General features: G+C 41.2%; 1 protein-coding gene across 2 annotated transcripts in view; it reads right to left on the bottom strand.

The window, feature by feature from the left end:
* NSMCE2 (NSE2 (MMS21) homolog, SMC5-SMC6 complex SUMO ligase) overlaps positions 1 to 23,496 on the bottom strand; it is a 217,346-nt gene that overhangs the window by 132,343 nt on the left and 61,507 nt on the right. For both annotated transcript variants that reach the window (XM_043601746.1, XM_043601745.1), the window contains exon 4: positions 17,548 to 17,701. In XM_043601746.1, coding sequence (XP_043457681.1) covers positions 17,548 to 17,701 — 154 coding nt within the window. The remainder of the gene's footprint in view (positions 1 to 17,547; positions 17,702 to 23,496) is intronic.

Raw genomic sequence — 23,496 nt, 5'->3', positions numbered from 1 at the left:
TTTTGGATTTCCTTATCAACAAGAACACACAATACTTGTTTCTAGTTTTTAAACCAATATGACTACAGAGCGCTGTTCAATGAAAATGAAAACGTTCAGTGCCCTTATGAAGTAAAATAAGCATTCCCTACAAATTTTCCAACCAAACGACACAAATATCTGATAAAAAGATTAAGCCCTGGCACCATCAAAGGGAAAAAAATTTGCCAGCCATCTTCCCAGCATAATGTTTTCTATAGTCTTCCTACTGTATTATCTCATGCTCTTTAATATTTGCCACTTTAAAAGGCTCTCTCTTTAATTAAATAATTATCTTCTTGGGAAAACACAACTCAGTCCTAAATTGAGTAGGATTTTCGCCTCTCCACTTATTCAAATTCTCCCTCTTCTTCAAAGTCTCGTTCAAAACTCATTTTCTCTATGAAGCCATCACCTGTGGTTTCAAAGCACTCTCCTACTCAGGTGTTAATTATATGAATCACACATCCTGGCAGTTGGTCATGTGCCTCCTATTCTTTTCCTAACTCAATAGCGCTCAGTTCATATTTCTCTCATGGAACTTATTATTTTGCTTTGAATTACAGTGGTTTTAAGTATCTGTTCCTCTGCTCCACTAAAAAGACTAAGCCATGTCCATCTGTGTACGATCTTTGATTAAAGCCCAGTCCTTGACACATTAATAATATATGCTTCTGGGATTGAACGGGCATACATTTTGCTCATCCTATAAGAATACAAATTTGTTGAAAGATTATGCCATGTTTCTTTTTTCTGTGTTCATAAATACCTATCCCAGTGCCAGGCACCAAGGAGGCACTCAAAGCTATTCAATAAATATTGTGCAAGTAAACCAGTTGTAGTCTAGTTTTACTTATGTTAAATTATCTCTTCAGTTGCTTTGGTATCTGAATAAACATGTCCCTGATCAAACGGATGACTCACAAAAGTGAGGTTACTTCAAATACCCTTCGCTTCTGAGAGCTGCATATTGAGAAGAGACGGTTAGTAACACACACACACACACACACACACACACACACACACTGTTCCAGTAGTTAAAATCTGGTATTTGAGTATTCAAAATGAACAAATATGAACTGGTGTGGTAGGCTGAAAATCTGGCCACGGTACTTCTGTCTCCTCCCATGGAGAGTCGAGTCTGTTCCCCCACCCCATCAATCTGGGCCACCTTGAGATTGCTTTGACCAAATGTCTGGCAAAGTTTACGCTGTGCAATTTCCAAGCTGGGGCCTCCAGAGACTTTCTGCTTTTGCCTTGAGGCTCCTCTCTCCTTTCTGCCTCTATGTGAACCTGAACTAGCGTGCTGGAGGATGAGACCACAGAGAGCAGGGAAAACTGTCCTACCTGAGGGTGCCCGAGACCAAGAAGCTCCGAGACACTCAGGCAGCTGACTGCAGACGTGGCAGTGAGCCTAGATGGACCAGCAGAAGAACCACCCAGCTAAATCCAGCCCAAATGTCCAGTCCACAGAATCACAAGCCAAATAAATGGTTATTTTAAGGCACTAAGTTTTGGGGCGGTGTGTTCCACAATATTAATTTCTATCCCATAGCAGCTTCAGCTTTACAGCCAATGCAAACCATTCCTAGATGTGTCATGTTTATTTTTAAATATTCTTAAAATTCTAATTGTTAAATAAAATATTCTAGTTGTGACTACAGCACAACTTCTAAATAAAAAGTAACTGCTATTACCAGCTTTTTGATGGACTTTTTAAAACCTGTTCTCTATTATAAATTATTACACCTCATTTCCATCCCCCTACCCACTGTGAGAATTATTTAAAACTACACAGTGCATTTCTTGTTTACAAAACTGAATAGTGGAAGTCAGGTGTGAGCTCCACTCTTCATTGCTTTAAATACCCGTATCCGGAAAGGCCAAAAGTATTTGTTAATACTTCCAACAGAAAGTAGAAACACAGAAAATAGACAATGGCCAATTCCACACCCCCAATCTCATTAGATTATAAAATTTAGTTTATGAATTTTGAGACGTGAAAAATATGAATAATTTTCCATTCTGGACTGAGAAGTTTGTGCATCCTTGGTAACCGGAAATTCAACTAAAAGAAGCAAATGATGTCAGGAAGACAAACTCTTTCTCCCTTTAATGCTTTTGGCCCATTGCCCCTCGGTCCTCCTTCTAGCCACCTGAAGGTTCCTTGCTGGCTCCTCCTTTTCTTCCTCTCCTTGCTCTTGGACTCTTCTCCTTGTGCGGCTCATCTACTCCGCCCTCCAACTATCACCTGGGAGCATGTGGAGAGCCTTTCTCTCCCTCTCTCTGGCCATGGTTGGACATCAAAACTTTCCTAATTTCTAACCATTTGTCAACAATCTATGCCAAAACCCAGCACCTTAAACACAGTATACTCGACAAAATCATTCTCCCACCAAAAGACCAGCAACTCATGAGACATCTTGCTACTTTTAATGGTATCACCTTTTCCCCAGTTACTCAAACTAAAATCCTTAAAGCCACCTTCAACTCCTGATTCCCCTGTGCTTGTTATTATTTTAAATAAGTTGACAAGTCCTCCAGATCTTACCTCTGCAACACCTCTTGCATTAATTCTCTTTCCCTATTCCCCTGCAGTAATTCAGGATATGGTTAGCACTTGACTGGATCATTATAACAAGACCTCTTCCCTTCCCAATTTATCCTATAGACCACAACGAGATCTACCTTCTTAGAGTCAGAATCTAATCAGATGGCTCACCTAATGAAAAACTTAACACTCCCCAGGACTTATTAATTAAACTGTCTTATTCAAGGCAACAAATAACTTTATAAATGAGCCCAGTTACCCTGGTAATCTTAACTCCCATGTACTTACAGTCTAACTGGATTACCTGCTGGTCTTCATGCCCTGTGCCTCTTTCTACTTCATTTCATGGCTTACAGTATTTCCTTGCCTGGTAATGGTGATCAGACTACATATACAGTATCTCTATTCCTCTAAAATTTAACATGATGAAACATTTTCTAAACATTTAATTTTTTTGATTAATGACTTCACAAATCTCAATTGCTTCCAAATTCCAAATATCACTGAGAAATATCTTTGCATATGAAATGCATTTACATTTTGGATTATTTTATTAGAATCGAGTCCCAAAAGAACAATTACCAGCAAAACATTATAAAATCTTGACACACATTCTGTGCCTTTAATACTCAGTTGACAGAGTTGTCTTAAATTACCATTGTGTTATCAAAGCTTAGCCTGATCCTCAGATGTAGTTGGTGTGTTTTATTAACTACAATGTTGGCATGTATAACCTAGAATTCTAAAACGCTCCTCTCAACCTTCTGCTCCTTGAGGACCTCCTCTTCTCCAACTCTGACCTCCAGCCTATGCAATTATCAGAATTCAGCCGTAGGCCATTGGCCTTCAGAGCAAAGCCAAAGAATAGTTAACTGCTTCTTAAAGCTTGGAATTCTGAAAACATAATAATACACTTTCTATTTTCAGAGGTGGGGCTATGGCAGGACTTGCTAGTCAAGTCAACTGAGTCAGCCAAGATGAGAAAGTTAATGTATTTCAGTCAAGTATGTCTGTGCTGGCATGTACTATCACCCAAAGCGCTGCATAGAGAATATTTTATTTAGGGGCGCCTGGGTGGCTCAGTCGTTTAAGCATCTGATTTCGGCTCAGGTCACGATCTCACGGTCTGTGGGTTTCAGCCCCGCGTCGGGATCTCTGCTGACAGCTCAGACCCTGGAGCCTGCTTCAGATTCTGTGTCTCCCTCTCTCTCTGCCCCTCCCCTGCTCACGCTCTGTCTCTCTCTCAAAAATGAATAAACATTAAAAAAAAATTTTGAAAACCCAATATTTTATTTAAAAAAATTTTTTTAATGTTTATTACTCTTCAGAGAGAGACAGAGCACAAGTGGGGAGGAGCAGAGAGAAAGGGAGACACAGAATCTGAAGCAGGCTCCAGGCTCTGAGCTGTCAGCACAGAGCCAGACGCGGGGCTCGAATTCACAGACCACGAGATCATGATCTGAGCTGAAGTCGGATGCTTAACCGACTGAGTGACCCAGGTGCCTAGAATATTTTATTCTAAAGGATTGTTTTAATACCTCTTCAAGTATCAAATAATAAATCGGGTCTTTTAGTACTGGCTTCCACTCTGCACACTATTCAAACAAACAATGAGCATATTTCAAAGCCACCATAAACTGCTTCAAATTCTTCTTGTAAACAACTGCATGTTCGAATCCTCCTAATTTTTGATATCCAATATCACTGTCCAGATTAAAACTTCTTTCAAGATCCCATGTTATAGATGTGCACTTATCCTACCTTGGGGAAGACCCCCCCCCCCGAAGTCAGTGATATCTGCATTTAAGGTAGAAAGATGGATTTGTCCTAAGCAAGTGACAAGAGACAGAGACGGGGGGCGGGGGGAGAGAGAGGGAGAGAGAGCAGAGAAAGCAGTATCCTCCACAAAGCGATCAGTGAGCGTGAAAGTCCGCAGGTAAAAGAGAACACAATACCCTCTGGAGATGGCAAGTGTCTGGATCAAAGCGGTGAGCAGAGTGGTGAGAGAGTGAACAGAAACCTGGTGCCACAAGGGTCTTTTTATTCTGGAAGGCTCAGGGAGTCTCCAGAAGACCACGTGGCAAACAACCATGACCCTATCTTAGGATGATCCATCACTCCGGCAGAAACTGGCAGAAGGCAAGTCTGCTGCAGGGAGGACGTAGGAGGCTGAGAGTCAAACTGGAAAGAGGGCAGCAGTAGCAGTGGGAGAAGAAATGGAGAGAAGACTGGTAGAGGCTTTTGGGAAGGGGACTAGACAGCACATCTGTCTAGGAATAATTCCTATTCCTCTCTTTGTGGAAATAATCTTTTGCTTTAGGTAAATGAAAATAAAACCACTGTGCTCTGAAGCAGAAAAAATATATACCTAAATAAACTACCACTGTATTTTCTTGGCTCCACATCAACAAATGTAAAAAGCATCGTTAACTTAATAATGTGTGAGGAGGGAAGTCAACGCTACCACATAACAGGAGAGAGGGCTGTGAAGGCTGATGGTCAGGGAAGGAATTAAAAGCTCTAGAGTCTAACTTGGAAATTTCCTACTTTACGCAACTAGAATGAAGTCAAAGAATAGCCCCCACTTCCCGGTCCCCCAGCCTCCTACCCCGGGGGTGGGGGTGAAGAGAAAGAAAGTACTTCTCATCAGTGAGCACCCAGTGGTGAACACAGCCTCCTACCCCGGAGGTAGGGGGGGAAGAGAAAGTGGGTGAGAAGAGTTGCCAGGAAGTCTGGGAATACCCCCTGCCAATTGGCAGCCACACTTTGGACCCAGACTGCGGTCATCAGCCAGGTGTGCTAAAGCAATCTGGGTGAAAAGGGACACCACACCTTGCCCCATCCTCCCATTCCCAGGACCAGTGTGGGTCACAGTGTCTGCTGTGGAATATTTGTTCCCTGGAGAACATTCATTCAATGCCCCAAGTATATATGAAGCATTGGTCCCACGCTGGGTGCTAGTCTAGGCACCAGAAATGGTACCAGTCAAGGCAGACAAGGACCTGCTCTCACTGAACTGACATTCTAATCCAACTGCATGATAAACACGAAGAATTACATAGTAAAGAAAACTGATTAGTGCATCTGACCCTGGGATCTTTATTATCATTATCTCTTTTTGAGAGAGAGACAGAGGGAGTGTGGGCAGGGAAGGGGCAGAGGAAGCAGGAGGGGAGGGGGGGGAGAGAGAGAGAGAGAGAGAGAGAGAGAGAGAGAGAGAGAGAGAGAGAGAGAGAATCTTAAGCAGGCTCCACACCCAGCATGAGCCCAAAGTGGGGCTTGACCTCAGGATAAGATCATGACCTGAGCTGAAATCAAGAGTCAGATGCTTAATCAACTGAGCCACCCAGGTGCCCCAGATCTTTATTATTTTACCTAAATAAATAAACAGACCACATTTATGCTGAAAAACTCTACTCAACATTTTTCATCAACCCTCTAGCTCACTCTCATGTTTCTTCTCCAAAGTTTGCATGTCAAGCTCTAGGCCCTGCAATCACAGGTGACCAGTTTCCTTTTTCTCTCACTCCCGAGACATTAATTATTTCCCTATGTTCCTCGAACCTACCACAGTGCTCTGCATACAGGAGGTAACTGTTTACTAAAAAAACAGAATTTAAAATAAGTCACTGGGTGATCTATTAAAAAAAAAAAAAAAGCTAAGTAAATAGGTTGGCTCAAACAGCAGAGCCAATTTTCTCCAGTTAAATCTCATGTGTATACATAAAAGAATCCCTAACACAGTAAAGGAGCATGCAGCAGTTAGGGAAACTTGCAGCTCTATAACATATGCTCCATTATATTTGTTCATAACGAATGTATTTCACCAGACACAGGGTGGTTCGCTACGTGAAAAGCGTCGTTCCTTACACTTCACTCCCTGCTTCGCTATCAAGAGATGGTTGCCAAAACCAATATTGTACTGAAAAGTGATTTGTTACCTTTTCAACATGTTTTTTGTTCACACCCTTGTCAATGACAGAATATTACTTAACTACTAAATAGTCTAACAATATTTTATCTTTCATTTAGTCTTTTAACACTTTAACAAAGTGACTAAAACACTCTGAGCTTGCTTCGTTGCATTTCAGAATTTATGCCAATTGCTAATAACATAAAACGTATATCCTTTAAAGTAAAAATTATTGAAGTAAAATGCCATTAAGCAAGTTTAAAAAGATCAGGTTAACTAAAATATGGGGAGTATTTTACAGTTTATAAAACACTTCCACTTTTCATTTTTAAATATGATTTAATCCTCACACAGCTCTGTGAGCTAGGAAGCATTATTATTATTATTATTATTATTATTATTATTATTATATTACTCATACTTCACAGAAAAGTAAAATTCCATTGATCTGATTAAAAAAACACAAACTATCACTTGGTTGAGCAAGAATCTGAATTTCTATTTTCAGATTCCAAATTCTAGATCTTTCCATGGGTTGGACAGTTTCTACCCTTAACACTGTTCTCAACATATCTAGGTGACTAAATACATGAGTTTAAGAGTTAGCAAGAGAATACGATTTCCTGACTAACATAAACTTTAGCGAATGTAAGGACAGTACTTAAAATACACAAAAATGATCATTATTAAGGCTATCAATTATGCACATGAATAGATACCTTTCAGAACTACTAAGAATACAAGGAGATGCTAGCAAGGTGCCAAAGATTAGACTGTAAACCCCATGAGCACCAGGACTTGTATTTCTTGTTCACTGCCCTATTCCCAGCGTACTCAACAAACACTTGCCGAATGAATGAAGAAGTATTAACATGGAATACAAAAGTGAGGCTTTCAGATATAGAAGGATGAATGAAGTTAATTTATATCAAACCCAGGAGACCAGGTGCCATCTAAGTCGTTAGGTTATTCCTGAGTAATCTGTAGGTAGGTGCCTATAACTATGCTGTGCACATACGGCTCCTGCCCTGTAGGTAATAAACTGTGTGAGATCTAGAATTAGAAGTCAGGTATTGAATCCTCTAGAGTGCCTGATTAACCAACCTTTACTAGATGAGTTATTTTCAACCCTGTCTGTACATTAGCATGATACCTGGAGAACTTAAAAAGAAATGCCTGGAGAGCCCTATTAGATACCAACTAAATCTAAATCTCTGAGAGTGGGGACAGGCTGATTTTATTTTTAACGTTCACATTTGCTATGATACCCAGTGACAGGTAAGTGCCATTACTATAAACCAATGGTTCTCAAACTCTGGTGTACAGGAGACCTGGAGGACTTGCTAAGATTAACCCCACCCCCAGAGATGCAGATTCACGAGGTCTGGGGTGGTGCCTGAAAATGTGCATTTTTAATAAATTTCCAGGTGACCTTGATGCAGGGCTGAGAAGCACACCCTGAGGTTGACTGCTGCGCACACCATCTACAATGTCTCTGGAATTAAAGAATAAATGTAAGGGATAGGTGAACAGAAAGACATGAAAAAATATACAAAATTTACATATTAAAAGAACTTCATGCTCAATACCACTGATCATTAGAAAAACATAAATTAAATCCATGATGAGATACCCCTACATACTTATTAGAATAGCTAAAATTAAAAACAAAACCCAAACAACCCCAGTGCTGGTGAGGATGCACAGCAAACACACCTCTCCTGCACGGCTCAAGGGGACACAGGGGGGTTCACCATATTGGAAAGCAGTCGGTCAGGTTCTCAGAAGTTGAACGTGCACTTCCCATACCAGCCCAGAGCCCCATGCCTGGGTATTCATCCAGGAGAAATTAAAACTGATATTCCCATAAAAACCTGTACACGAATGTTCTGTAACACCTTGATTTATAACGTCCCCAAGCTGGAAACAAGTGAAATGCCCTTCAGCTAGTGACTGGATAAATAAACGATGATACGTGCATACAGTGGAGCACCAGTCACAGTACACAATGCAACCAGCCACGGATATTAACAACACTGTGGCTGAATCTCAAATGCAGGCTGCATTTGAATGAAAGAAGCCACTTAAATGGCTGCATATTGTATGATTCCATGTATGCAACATTCTGGAGAAGTTAGAACCGTACAGAGAAAAAAAAGAAAAAGAAACAAAAACAGTTACTGCCAGGGGCTAAAAATGGGGCGAGGCTTCGACTACAGAGGGCCGCCCCTTGTATCATTATACACGTCTAAACCACCACAAAATGGAAATGACTGCAACCTCAGGAAATAATAACTTGACAAGACAACTCTTTTCTTAAGTATGATGTACGTCGTCCCCAGGACACATGATTTGGTCCTTCCCATTCTAGGTTCAGGCTGCTTTCTGAGCATGGACGGCATCCCACACTCTCAAAGGAAGCCACCAGGAGGAAAAAACACCCAGGGCTCACAGTTTGTGCTTAAACTTGCCGCTGACTCATTTCACCCTTGATAACTGAACCTTTCTCTCCTAATAACTTTAATTATAGCCATGTCTCATCCTAAAGCTTCCCTTTTCCTCAGGAATGTATTTGTTAGCCTTGTGACCTCCTGACTGTGAGACGCTGCGTAAACATGTCACCTCCCGGATTCAGTCTGCTAAAAACAGAGCCTGCGTTTTTCGTGCATTCCTCCCTCGCATGTGGATGTCGTGAAGACTAGGAGAGATGATGTACGGGCACGGGGTTACTGTCGTGATGCTTGAAATAAACTTCATGGAATTTGTTCTGAACTTGTAAGTACAATAAATACCCTATTCCTCTCTGCCGTAACACAGCAACTATTCACACCGGAAACGGTATCCTTAGGCACTATTTCCTGAGTGTATTGCCAAAACCACAGGACCTGGAAAAGGAGGACCTGGGTCTGAATCTCACTACATAACGAATTTTGTGACCTTGAGTCAACTGCTTCCCTTCTGTGAGCCCCACTTCAAGTACCTGTTTCTCTAGGGCATACTTTGAAGACAGTATGAAACACATAAATAAACTACTATAGAATGTCTGGTATGATTCCCGCTCTCTGACCTCTGCTTGGTAGACGTGACCAAGCAAGAGACTCACTCTCAGCTGGATGAGGCGGATTCCCCCAGTGTCCTCAGAGTACGGCAATGCAGATCTATGACCTGGGAGATTCAAATAAATCGTTCACTACCCAAGAGTCTTACGACAAATCAAATCTTCAAGAGATAAATGAAACGCTTGAAGGGAGAGAAAAACCAAATAGGCACGTGTCTTAAAGAGTTAGTGTGGTACGCAGGGCAAAGAGCACGGGTTTTGATGTCACCCAAACCCGAGTCTGAATTTCAGCATTTATGATCTGAGGGAAGTCATATTACTTCTCTTTGCACATTTTCTAATCTGTAAAATGGGTATAGTTATCGTGTAGAGTTGTGAGAAATAAATGGTAAGGTAGACAAAGTATGCAGGTACCATACCCTCTGCACGGGTAGGCACTCAAACAATGCATCCAGTTATGCATTAACTCAACAAGGAATCATGAAGTATCATATACATCAAGCTCTTTATGAAGCGTGCCTATCACTTCGACTATTCCTATTTTCCAAAAGGACTAGGGCAAATCTAAGGTGAAGGCAAAGCAGATGGTGTCTTTACTGCTCCGTAAAAAGGGCATTTCTCACTGCCAAAGAGCTCCCTGATAGCTTAGTGCCCTGATTAAAACACCACAACAGAATCAATCTAATTTGAATGCACCTTTTTTCCTCACTTACTCAGTTATTTCTTTGGTACTGAAAATCCTGCCTTAATGTAAAACTTCCTGGAAAGTAACAACTCTATGAAACAGGAGGAGGAGGAGGAGGTCGGCTACACCTGGCCCTAATGCTCTCTTTTTATCCCTGGCGTCTCTTGTCTTCCGGTTCCACTGTTTACTAGCTTTGTAACCCTGGGCATATCACTTACCCTCTCTGAAGCTGCTTCATCATGAAGATGGGAATGGTACCGCTTAGCTTCACTGATGCAAGTAAGGATGTACGGGAAAGAGAAACTACATGGGTGGGAAACACAAAGCAGAAGGGGAGAGAGACACAGAAGGGAGTCAGACAGACACTGACTCAGAGAAGAGGAAGAGGGAGAGAGGCAAACACACAGGAATAAAAAATTTGCATAGGACAGAAATCTCACTCAATGAGCATAAACCCTTAGTCGGGGTTGTAATCCAGCCTGAAAAAGTCAGTCTCTGTTGTGAAACTTATGATTTTTAGCATTTCCCACCAATTAATGGTCATCCAGCAAGTAAATGGGAATGGCTTGATCAATATCATCAAGGAAAACATGAAGACCAAGTGAGGGCCACAGAGATGATAAAACTGTCTAAGGAAGAGCCAGCAACTTAAGTTTGCATTAAATGCTTAAATGTTCTAAGCAGTCACACTTAAACTGAGCCATACTTAATTCCTAAGCATGGTGCTACCTGACACTGAAAACTGTGTATTAGCATATACACCATACGTTTGCACCAGTAGGTAAACGGATACGCACACAAAATCATTTATGTTGAATTTTTGAGCAATTTAAAGGATTTTACAAGACAATATAGATTGCTAACCTTTGCTCATTTTAGATCCCAACCTTCTGAACGCTAGCTGTCTTCTTATTCGCTTCTTTACTGATGAGGTATTATTGAAGAGAAAAGGTGTGTTATCATCACAATGCCTTCACTAGGGTCTGACCCTCTTTTTCTAGTTGAATAATTCAGTTTTATAAATATTAACCAAACTCTGAGTATGTGAGGAGCAAAAGGAATATAGGGAGGATTAAGCAATTCCTGCCTTGAAGGGTCCTGGGCTCTTGGTTAATGGCAGGCCAGCAATGCACACTGTTTGGATAGGTGGTTATATTCTATCATATGACAAAGAGATTTGTGCGTTGAAGACTATCAGGACTGAGTCAGGCTGGTCAAAACTTTGCCCAGTTGAAAAGCACCCAACATATTTCTAGGCACAGCCAAACATTTTGCCTCTTGGCACCACCTTTGTTCTCGTCTCTTTCCTTTCAGGTTTCAACACTCACGCATGGCCTCCCGGCTTTCGAAATTGCTAATCTTCTCTTTAACCCCACTGTTCACCTGCACCTGTTTAAGAGCTCCCAGATCCCGCCCCTCCATCCACAAAAATCTCCATTTGCTTTTCAGTAGAACCCACCAGGCTTCTATATACTCCCAAATGATGTGAAACGCACAACCTGGCCTTGACAACAAAACCACCCCCTTCTCTGAAGAAATCATAGTCTACTGTTAATTGGCCAAATTAAAGCTGATGTTGCTCGTCAAGGGCCTAACAAAGCACTGAAAAATGGTAGTGTGAGAAGGTAAAACCAATGGTCACAAACCGACAGTTTTGTTTGCACAGTGTTTTAACGACTGGCAATGGAAAAATAATCAGTTGAATTTCTGGGTTTCCCCAGATAACCTCAGGATCTGACCACAGCGGGTCCTCACCTATTATCCCCAGCAACAACAGACAGGCATGCGTGGCAGGTTCTCCTGAAGATTCTTGTGACCGTCAAGGACCTGTGCTGTAGGTACCATGTGCCCAGACATCAGGCTGGAGTTCAAGGACTAAAGCAGTAAGCAAAACATCAAAGTCCCCACCCTTGTGGAACTGCATTGTGGTTTTGACAAGATATAGAAGGAAAAGGAAAGCAACCCACTAGGAATAGCGAAGTGAAGGTATTCTAATGTTCCTGAGGAGCTCCCCATTCATGGCAGCCCAGGTAAATCCTTCTCTGACGTGAATGGTCACTCACTATTCTATCACCTTTGATAACTAAATTAAGTGTGTTAAAGTGAGGGTACAGAGTTGATTTGTGAGTCCATGTAATTACAAGATTACAGTATAAAATGTCCCCATCACTGAAACCATTTCTAAGTTCACTCGTGGATTCCATGATCTCCACACCTTATATCCTACATCCTCTATGTAGGATATACAATTCAGAAATACGTCTAAATTTCTGGTGAAGGTCTTCAGATTAGTAAACGTTCGCCTTTCCTCTAAGCATTTCAATGTACCAATAAAATTACATTTCAGATTAGATTTTTTAATACTAAAGACCACAGATTCAGTCCATTCTACTTTTGATCACAAAGTGAAGACCTTATATTTCAAAGGTTTCTGAATATCAAATTATTGTCTAATGTCCTCAAGTTCTGCCTGGCTGAGCTGCACTACAAATTCTCATGCCTGCTAATTCTATAGCTGGTGAGTGAATAAAGGATGGCAGGAAGATTGCTTGATGACTTGAGGAAGTGTCCGTACAGGGGTACCGCACATTCTAACTAAGTTCTCCTGATGCAAAAGTGCAGGAAACCAGGAGTTGGAATAGTGAAGACAGTTTAAGTAAAAGCATCAAGGAAAATCGCCTGAACATATTGTTTAGATAAATGAAAATCACTTTACTCAAGAAAGTACAGTCACGTCTTCCCTAAATCAAGTCATATTGCTGGGTTTCACAACTTGGGTTAATTAACAACATGATTCTCGTTTAGGGAAATGGAATCTTTTTTCTTTGGAATTGTTCCCTAACTCAGTTATCATCGCCACTGCCAAAGGTAAAAATGATCTCCGATCAATCTTGATTTATATGCCTCCAAGAATTACAACTAAGAAAAATGGGTGGCACCAGCAGGGAGGCCAGGCTACGCATTAAGTGACTCAAACCCAGGTCTTCTAGCTGCGAAGCTCATATTCTTTCCACCATGTTCTACTGGCCCTTTCTCAATATCAATAATAAGTGAAATCTAAAGCAAGCTTTCAGTTTGCCAAGATCCATTATCGCATTAGATCTTGGTAATAATCTTGGGAAGCTGGGACAGACATAGTATCTCTAATATACAACACAATGGGTCCCCAGGTATGGTATTTACAGGAAAATCTGAAGTTTAAAAAAAAAAAAAAATCCAAACCAAAAACCTACCCTTGTTTCTGACTGTGGTTTAAATGTTTGTTTTGGGAGAGAGAGAGAGAAAGAGAGAGGAGAGAGAGTGAGTGTGTTGGGACACTTGAGAGTGTTGGGACAGGTGAGGGACAGAGAGAAAGGAGACGGAATTCTGTACTGATAGTGTACAGGCTGACATGGGACTCGATCACACAGATCATGAGATTATGACCTGAGCTGAAATCAAGAGTCGGACACTTAACCGACAGAGCCACCCAGGTGCCCCTGATTGCAGTTAGACCAGGGGTCTGTAAACTGTCCAAAGAAGTTGTATCCGATGCCTTGTAATATCCTTAAGACATAAATAACTACTAATAAAAGAATTACTGTGTGCAGTGTAAATATGTTACCTTTTGAGTAATCGTATCTTGAAATGAGTATGGCGTACCTGTTATGTTTACATTCTCGGGACGGCAAATACCAGATTTTTGTACTATCTCTACTCTTTCCCACCGTAATCCTGGGCCTGAACTCAGCCTCTGAATCTTTCTGAACATACAGCTCCACGTAGCGCCTATCAAATGACTGGCAGTGTTGTATCAGCCATACAAATAAAAGCTGCATTTTCCTAGTCTCACTCTCTCCTATATTGTACAGCAGTGGTTTCTTGCATTTTTCTTTGCTTTTGATTTGTTATTAATAGTTCTCACATTATTTCATGTTTTCATATATTGTCTTCTCTGCCTTTTATTTATCTCGGAGCACCGAATGCAATCACTTATATACAGCAGTCCCTCGAAGTGTTTTGAACGCACCTAAGACAAATGTGTGGTATTTACTGGAAAAATCTAAAGCTAAAACAAAACAAAACAAAACAAAACAAAAAGAAAACAAACACTCTCTCCCCAAAACTGTCCTTGTTTCTGATTATGGTTTAGACCAGAGGTCAGTAAACTTTTTCTGTAAGGTGCCAGGTAGCAAACACTAAAAGCTGTTTGCCAGATGGTCTCCGATGTAACTACTCAACTCTGCCATCATAGTGTAAAGCACACACAATGTGGAAACGAGTAAGTGTGTCTACATTCCAATAACACTTTATTTTGGATGCTAAAACCTGAATTTTATGTAATTTTCACATGTCACAAAATATTATTCTTCTCTTAAATTCTCCCCCAGCAACTTAAATATGTTGGCAAAAAACAAGCATTCTTGGCTTTCAGGACCTAGAGAAACAGGCAGGCTGGACTTGACTCACAGGCTAAAGTTCGCTGACCTCTGGCCCAAATTTGTGGTTCTCAAAATGAGAACTTCGGGTGGTCTGCACGATCCTTTCAGCAAGTCCGACTACCGATGTGTGAGGCCAGATTTTCTTTACAGGCTTCAACCCAAACAACGTACCACAGCGGACTGAATGCGGAAGCAAATGCGAGGGTCCAGCTGCCTCCTATTAAAGCCACAAACTGAAGAGATTTGCAAAAATGGAAAACAATTTCACACCTCTCACTCATTTTTCCGTCATGTTTGGAAAATACATGGTTATATTTCATAATCCTCCTTACAGTAACACGTTAGGGACTTATCACTGATTTTTAAAACGGATTAATATTTTTAAGAAGGTCTCAGTTTTGATTTCTAACGTGATAAATGTCAATAGCTACCACCCATGTAATAAACAAATGCTCTCCGGAGGCCCTCGGTAGATTTTTTAAATGTAAAGGGATCTTGAGACCAGACGGTTTGAAAACCAGCTGCCGAGCCACAGCTGGGTTAACTTACTGGCCGCGGGTGCGGGGAGGTGGCTTGCACGCCACTTCCTCAGACCCCCTGATTTCAATCTCCATCTTGACTTGTCCCCACCAAAGGGCTTCCTGGCGTTGCTGTGATTGGGTCCCCACTCGGCAAAACTGAATCCCACGCAATTTAGGTTTGTGTAAATAAAGGTGGTGAGAGCGTGGTGGTGATTTTCATGAAAGGACCCTTGAGCTCTGTGCAGACCAATAAAACTGTTTCAGCCTTTACTTTGCCAAACTAGGCAACTTGAAGCAAGACTCTCTCCCTGGCTTGTAGTTTCCAGTCTTTATAAAAAAAGAAAAAAAAAATTATTATTATCATTCCTTCCCTTCAGAACATCTCTCAAAACAAATATTCACTGGCTCCTGTAGAAAGCCTGGTCCCTCCGACTCGGCTCCGCAAAAACTGTGGGCTCCCGATGCTAATGAGCGTCCTCACAGCAGCATTAAATCTAAAGAAACAGAATCCATCGCCCACGGTGCTACTTTGCCAGCACTAATAACGCACTGAAAATCGCATTTGCAAGTCGTGTGCGCACATCTTAGAGAACACTTGAAGAGGGCATTACTATTTTGCTTGCTCTGTCACTTGAGATTTAAAAAGAGTATTTTAGGAGAAACAAAAAGGGAAAGTTGTCTTAATTCCAGTGTTACGTATATAGGGGAACCCGATATAAGGAAGCATTTCTTTCAGTATAAGTCTACTTTGTCTCAAGTTTAAAGTTTAACGGTCTATCCAAATGATGTGAAGTACTGCCAGCCTTGGGAAACCACCCCCAACACCATCCCCTGACCATCTGAGAGAGAATTAAAGAAATAATAACCACGATTCCAACACGTATCATTTTGCTGAACTGCACACTCTTCACTAGAAAGTGCGTCACCGTGAGTGTACGATTCTACAAACCTTTACAGCTATCTCTTAGGGAATAATACTTTTGTAAACAATAACAAAGGAGGAAGAAATTTATATTTTTGGATATTTATCCTTCACTATGTATCATAAGATACCTTTTTAAAAAATCAAGAATTTTTGATCTTGATTATGATCGGGTAATTTGTCATTATTGGCTCCAAGCAGAAAAATGAAATACATGTGGCTACTTTGACCAACACCAAAAACTGAAATTCACTAGCATCTTTAAGATCAGAAAGACACTAGCAAATCATTTTATTACCTGTTTGGGGGATTATTACCCATTTGGGGGAACCACGCAATTTATATTAGAAGGATTTTGGTAGCTGAAGAAGAAAAAAATAGACTAAAATGTGGAGAAAATGCTTACTGTTTAAATCCACATTAAAGCAAAAGTCTCATCAGGATTGCAAAACATTCCAAATTGTGAAACTTAAGTTACTTGTAAGATAGACAAAAGTAAAGCTGCTTCCTCAGTCATTTTTTGAGATCTCAGCATCAATTTAAAGAAAACGCTTATATTTAAAAGAAAGCTTATTTCAAAATAGGAATCCCTACGCTCAGTACAAATAAGGACATGAAGTAAATTTACATGCCCTACCACAGTGCTCCAGCCGTATGCAAATGAAGGTGATGGGAAATTAAAGTTTACAAAAAAGTTATTTGCTTCCCTGTACGATTCTGTAAGGAATAAAAGAGTCATGAGCCGAAAGCAATGGCAAACAATGCAAATGAAAAAACGATCAAATTACATAAAGTTGTTAAGTGGATTAAGCGGACAAAGAGGAAAAGAAAAGGACAGATGTACTTCACTGTACAGAAAAGACAGATTCCTGTCAAATACCGTCTACAAAATTTTGGGACAATGAATCACTTCTTTTCCCAATCTCGCTTTTAAATCAAAATTACGTTGGAATCCAAATCGCGATCACATGGCATTAATGCTACTACGAAGACAGAAGGGATCAAGAAGATCCTGGTCCACAACTGAAAAGGAAAAACTAGTCTGAGAAAACGGTGCTACTACTCCAAAGCAGCAAAACCAGAATCAAACTGGTTATTGTAAAGCGTGGCACAGCAGTTTAAAATTTGAAAAACACCATCGCTATTTTAATAAGACAGTTCCGTTTTAATTTCCCAATTCCTCTCCCCAGCAGTGGGACAATACAGTGTAACCATGTCTGGCTGCTGGGGTATTTTCTTAGCACTTTGTGGAAACTGTTGGCTTTCAGAAATGGACAGGCTGATTTGAACCAAAAGTCAGACAAAATACAGAATTGCAACAACAATAAAAAGCAATTTAGAAAGAGGACCAAGCCAAGCAGATAGGCAGACTTTATAAAATCAGTTTTCTGGGGCGGCGTTATCAGGTCAGTTCCCTAAATTCAAAAAGCCAAACCAAAGCGAAGCATGCGGACTTACATTGCTTCTTCAGTTCTTTCAGCTGTTGTTTAAACTGTACAAATTTTGCATTATTTTGAAAGTCTGTGTCACAATTCTTATTCTGTAAAGCCAAAAATTTCTTCTCCACTAATAATTTGAGATCTGGTATCTTCTCTGGACGTTCTTCTTTTACCTGAGGAAGACAGACAACACAATTGCCTTCGTTTAAGCTTAACAATGACACCGCTTTGTGAACATTATTTTTATCTCATTTCATTCAAATAAAAATACAGTGAGGTAGAAAACACAATCCCAACAGAACCAGAGAGCTTGGGACTCGCTCCAGAACAGATGGCCGGTAAACGGTTGGGGAGCCATTCATCCCATCTCCTCATCACTTTCTTAAACCCTCCCTCCAATGCCCGACTAACCTCCTGTCTCCTGACAACTACTAGGGAAAAATCTCACACCAGAGCAACTCTGTGCCCTCCAATGTCTTCCTCCTTTTTGTCAGGTCTGCTCAGTCTTCCTCCTTCCTCATGGCTTCCTCCTTTTTGTCAGGTCTGCTCAGTCCCCTCGCCTCCTCTTCTCTGGCTCTCTGTCCCAGCAGGAGAGAGAGGCTCCTACTTCACAAAGAAGTTGAGGCTTTAATCTTGAACTTTGCCATCTGCAGCCACAAGGAATAAGTGTCCCCTGTTCTGTTCAAAGCTAAACTGTCAATCTATCTTCTTTTTGTCCCCCACCCCCCCAATATTTTACTGTCAAACTTCCAAACATGTGGCCAGGTTGAAAGAATTGTATTTTACCACTCATCTACCTCCTAGATGCCACAACTGACATTTTGCTATGTTCACTTTATCACCATAGCGATCCATCTATCTGTTCTTTCCATCCTTAATCTTGCTTCAAGTTCATTCCTAATTTATCTTCACGTCTGTCAGGCCACACCTTCTTTCCCCCAAAACCTCTGAATTGGCTCCTTACTCCCCAATTTAACAGACAAACTCCTCTAACCCCCGCCCGCTCCGCTCAGGTACTTTCTCTTCGTAGTCTAGCTCCTCGGAAAAATCATCTGTACCCACTGTTTCTAGTTCCTTGACCTCAACCTTTAGCCACTGCCGTCAAGCTGCTGCCCCCGCCCCCCACTCCCCACCCCCTTCACTGTGACTGCTCTTCTTTAGGCCTTCATATTTGGCTTCCTGATGCCCCTGCACCAAGCAAAATTCACCAAACTCTCCCTTGCAGCCCAACTCTCCCTTAAGCCCAACATGCCTTAGACTTTTACCATAGCCCCCTTAATATTCGACTGCATTTATTTTTACATGTCTACTTCCCCTAACAAAATGCAGACTCTTTGAAAAATGTGTGATTTATCACTGCGTTTGCCAGCACGTGGCATGTAGTAGATAGTATTCAATATTATGTACTTGACAGATTTCAAACAAATTAATCTTACATGCCCCAAATATACTTCCCCACTAAAACCCACAAATGATTGACTTAACTGACATTAGGAGAGCATACAGGGCAATTTCTAAGCTGGAAGACAACTCAGAGGTCATCTAACCTTGATGTCTACCTTCCTCAGTTTCATAAGTAAATAAAATTATATAGAAAGAAGTTAAATGACTTGTTTACTATAATCCAGTTGGTTGGAGGCAGTGTTAAGACTGCAAATAGATACAGCAAATTCTTGCTTTTGGTTCCAGTCCATGGGATATATTCATCTCTCTGAATCTGAGTATCAACTAGTGTGAAGTCAAAAGACTACCTGTAATTTATCTGTTTCAATTACCCTTTGTCATGGAAAAAAAAAGACTACCTGTAATTTATCTGTTTCAATTACCCTTTGTCTTCTTTTGTTTAACTGCTATGCACTTTAATTAGCTAAAATCAAAAATGAAAATTAACCATGAAACCAAAATGCCTAAATGTAATTTATGGTACAGAGTGTAGAAACTGTTTTCTCATTGCATGGGTGATATTCAACCAGTGCTGGATCCATCATCAAAGAGAGCTGTGAGAAATATGGAGAGGCTTTAATGACACATCTTATACATAATTAAAAATTTGAAATAAGTCCTGTACGGCTAAAGAACCAATAAAGCTCAGTTTGGAAAAGAGAAGGTAGGGAGGCAGTTTAACAATGCCTCATGTCTCAAGAATAGGAGATGTTAGACATGTGACTAGCTATCCTCTACCTCTATAATGGACAGGACAGGAAGAAACAAGTTCAAGACTGTAGCATGAAAAGTTCAGAGTAGATACAGAAAATAAATGACAAGTTCTCAGAAAAGAATTATAGTCTTTCTCTCTGGATTTATAAAATAAAATGGACTCACATCCACCTGAGACGTGAATAGTGCTATTATAAGCAGGTATAAAAGACCTTCTCAAGGTCTTTTCTGGGCTGAAATTGTTATTTAATCTGGGGCAATCAGAGCAGAGTTGAGCAGATGATCAGTAAAGGCAAAAGTTCTTTTCCAGTAAAGTCTCTAGCCCGCTCAACATATTTAATATCCTTAGCCCCATTACCACCCAAGCAGAAGAGCTGGCTGGAAGATGGGGGCGGGGAAGATGGAGAAAGGTTAGGCATTTTGAGATTGACAACATGGCGACCTGAAATAGGACTAGGAAAACCTGAATAGGCCAAATTTCGTGATTCAAAATACTCATTTTCCCCAAGGCCAGAACTTCAATAGAACTGCCGGAAAGCACATAAATTCACTGCAGCAAGTATCTTCGTATCTTCTCTGGAAATGTGATGCTGCGGTTGGCACAGCTATGCGTGGTAGACAGAACTTACTGGGCTCTGGCAATCAAAACGAGAGCCTGGAAAATACCGAACTCCTTATCTGTTTAAATCAATGCAGTGAATGGGGATTAAGGATATTTTTCACGGACTCTTGCTTTGTTTGTATCTTCAAGAGAAATATGTTGTACAGTCCCAAGATGAGAAGGAAAGAAGCCATTCTTTGGGTAGCTGATCGTAAGTGTAATCTAGTCCAAAAAAGGTAAGGATGGCCCTCTTTCCCCAGGACAAAGCCCAAATACTTCAAAGAAATGTGACATGGCCGGAGATTTTACTGGATCCTTAGTCCATTTCTTTCCCAAAGATCAAGTCCCTTGATGCAGGACTTAAAACCTAAGTGAATTAAAAGACACTGGGTGTATTAGTTTGCTAAGGCTGTCACAACAACATACCACAGACGAGGTGACTTCTAGGTAGAAATTCTTTTCTCACAGATCTGGAGGTGGGAAGTCTTTGACTTGTAGATGGCCATCTTCTCCCTGTGTCATCTGTCACATGGTCTTCCTTCTAGCTGTCCGTGTCCAAATTCCACTTTTTTATAAGGGTACCAGTCACACTGGATCAAAGCCCATGCCAATGACTGCATTTTAACTTAACTCCCTCTTTAAAAACCCATCTCCAAAACTGTCATATTCTAAGGTGCTGGGGTTTAGGACTTCAGCATATGAATTCGAGGGGAACGCAATTCAGCACATACACTGGGTTAATAAATTTTTGAAGCAGAATTTTTTTAAACACCTCAGAGATTATTAATCTTTATGCCATTATAATTTAAAAACGATAGGAACTACCGAGAGGTAAACTTAACAGATACCATACTTACATAATGGGAATTTGATTCTGCCCTCGGGAGAGAAAAAGTCAGGTTTTTATTCACTCACTACCCACTGCCCTCTCCACTATTCAGTGAGTGCCTTCCATGTGCTAAGAACTGTAGCTACACTGGAGAGAAACCAGAAAAGTCGATCAGGAGCACGTGGTGAACAGCTCTGAAAGTGAGACCTGGCCTGATGGCAGCAGGAACGACAATTTTAGGAGGTTTTAGGGAGTAAAGTAAGAATACCATAAGAAACTTTTTTTTTAATCACTGCTGTAGTTCAAGCATATAAGATGCACTTCAGAAAGGGAGGGGGGAGGAAGTTACTGCTGTAGGTGGACTAATGGCAGAGGGGCTGACAACCGGACCGCATCACGATGCCATTTTTAAAGCACAATGGCCAAGTCTTTTTGTGAGAGCGGTGACTCCAAGATCTGTAACAGTTAATATGGGCAACCAAGGAAAGGACATTTTCTTGAGGAAAGAAGGGGCAATCAATCCTGAACGTCTGTCTGAGTGGAGAGATCTGGTACACAGCGGGAGAGACATTTTAAATGAGATGGGAACAGAAAGAAAAGAGACGCAAAAGGAACTCTAAAAGAAGCAAAGAAGAAAACCAGGGGTGAGGAATGCCACAGAAGAAAGAAAAGGGAAAGTTTCCTTGACAGAGATGCTCGTCCTTGGGGGAAAATGACGCAAGAGAGCTCAGGTAAGATAAGGTCTAAACAGAGACTGGACTTCATTACAAGGGATTTTGTACCCTGGAGCGGAACGATGTACCCATCTTAGCCTATCAGCCTGTGAAGCTTCTCTGAGGCAAGGGCTGTTTGCCTGGGGTCTAGCGCACTTCCTGTTGTACAGTAGGTGCTTGAAAGATGTTGAGGAACAAGTGAACTATGGGGCGGCCAGATGATACTGTCCTGAGAGGAGAAAAGAGATTAAGGGAGTTCTGCGTTAACAGATGAACTAAAGTTCGGCAGTAAAGGAAGAGAGAGATGGGAGTCGATCATGGGACAGATGGGAGAGACTCCTTTCTTTATTTGCACAGAGGTTAAGAGTAGCTTGAAATCAAAGTGACATAACGGAGGAAAAAGAACATAACCCGGGATCAGACAGATCGGAAACAACCCTATGTACGGATCTTGGGACAATCCTTCCAGGCCTCGGATTTCTCTTACCTCTGAATTAGGAATCAGGAGCACCGACTTCAGTGCTGTGAGGATTAATTAAATCACGCTTGTGTTTAACTGTGGCACACTGTAGATGTTAAAAAACTTTTGTTCTTTTCCTTTTACCTCTGGCATACAGCCTTGAACACGTTTGTGGGCTAAGGGGGGAGGAGCCAGTGGGGAAACATAAATCACAAGTGCTAAGAGAAAGCAGGTAACAGATTTAAGAAAATCATTCCAGTACAAGGGCAAAAACTAGAGAGGAAGCAAGACCAGCTGGGAAAGCAAAACCACAGCCTTTACCAGGTGTCATAAATGCCTACAGGGCTGGTCAAGCAAAGATCTGAGGAAACCCCCAATAAAGGACAACAGGAAGTGGTGAGGACCCTGGTAAGCAGACAGTACAAGCCCCAGGTGAGAGGAAGTTGCTACACAGCTCCAGATGTCTGTGGCCCGGTGACAGAGCAAGTCCGAGTTTTTAAAGAAAAATCAGAAATCTAGATTTTTGTGACACATTTTCTAGTTTTCAAAACAATGCATAGTCCAGACAACACATCAGCCTAAAGCCCACGAGTTTGAAACCTCTATTTAATGCAGAGGAGACATTTTAGCCATAAAAATAAAAGTACTTCTGGGGCGCCTGGGTGGCGCAGTCGGTTAAGCGTCCGACTTCAGCCAGGTCACGATCTCGCGGTCCGTGAGTTCGAGCCCCGCGTCAGGCTCTGGGCTGATGGCTCAGAGCCTGGAGCCTGTTTCCGATTCTGTGTCTCCCTCTCTCTCTGCCCCTCCCCCGTTCATGCTCTGTCTCTCTCTGTCCCAAAAATAAATAAATGTTGAAAAAAAAAATTAAAAAAAAAAAAAAAGTACTTCTGCGATCCACAATATTTACGGATCCAGTGTAACTCCCAGATTTCTACCTGAGCGATGAAATACGATCCTTTCAAGCAGGACAGAGAATAATGGGAAAAATCATGAAGAAGAGAGGGGGAAGTAAAGGATTCCATTTTGATATGCTCACCCAAAGGATTTATGATTAAAAATGTGGGCTCCAGACGTGAGATTAAACGTGACGCTCTGCTACTAACTGAATGACTTTGGAAAAGTTACCAAGTGCATCTAGCCTTAGTTTCCTCACGTCTAAAGAGAAAAGAATCACAGTATTTGCCTCACAGTGTTTTGAGAAAAATAGA

This window comes from Prionailurus bengalensis, chromosome F2 (genome assembly GCF_016509475.1).
Source record: "Prionailurus bengalensis isolate Pbe53 chromosome F2, Fcat_Pben_1.1_paternal_pri, whole genome shotgun sequence".
NCBI lineage: Eukaryota > Metazoa > Chordata > Mammalia > Carnivora > Felidae > Prionailurus > Prionailurus bengalensis.
This window is presented reverse-complemented; position numbering and strand designations above follow the sequence as displayed.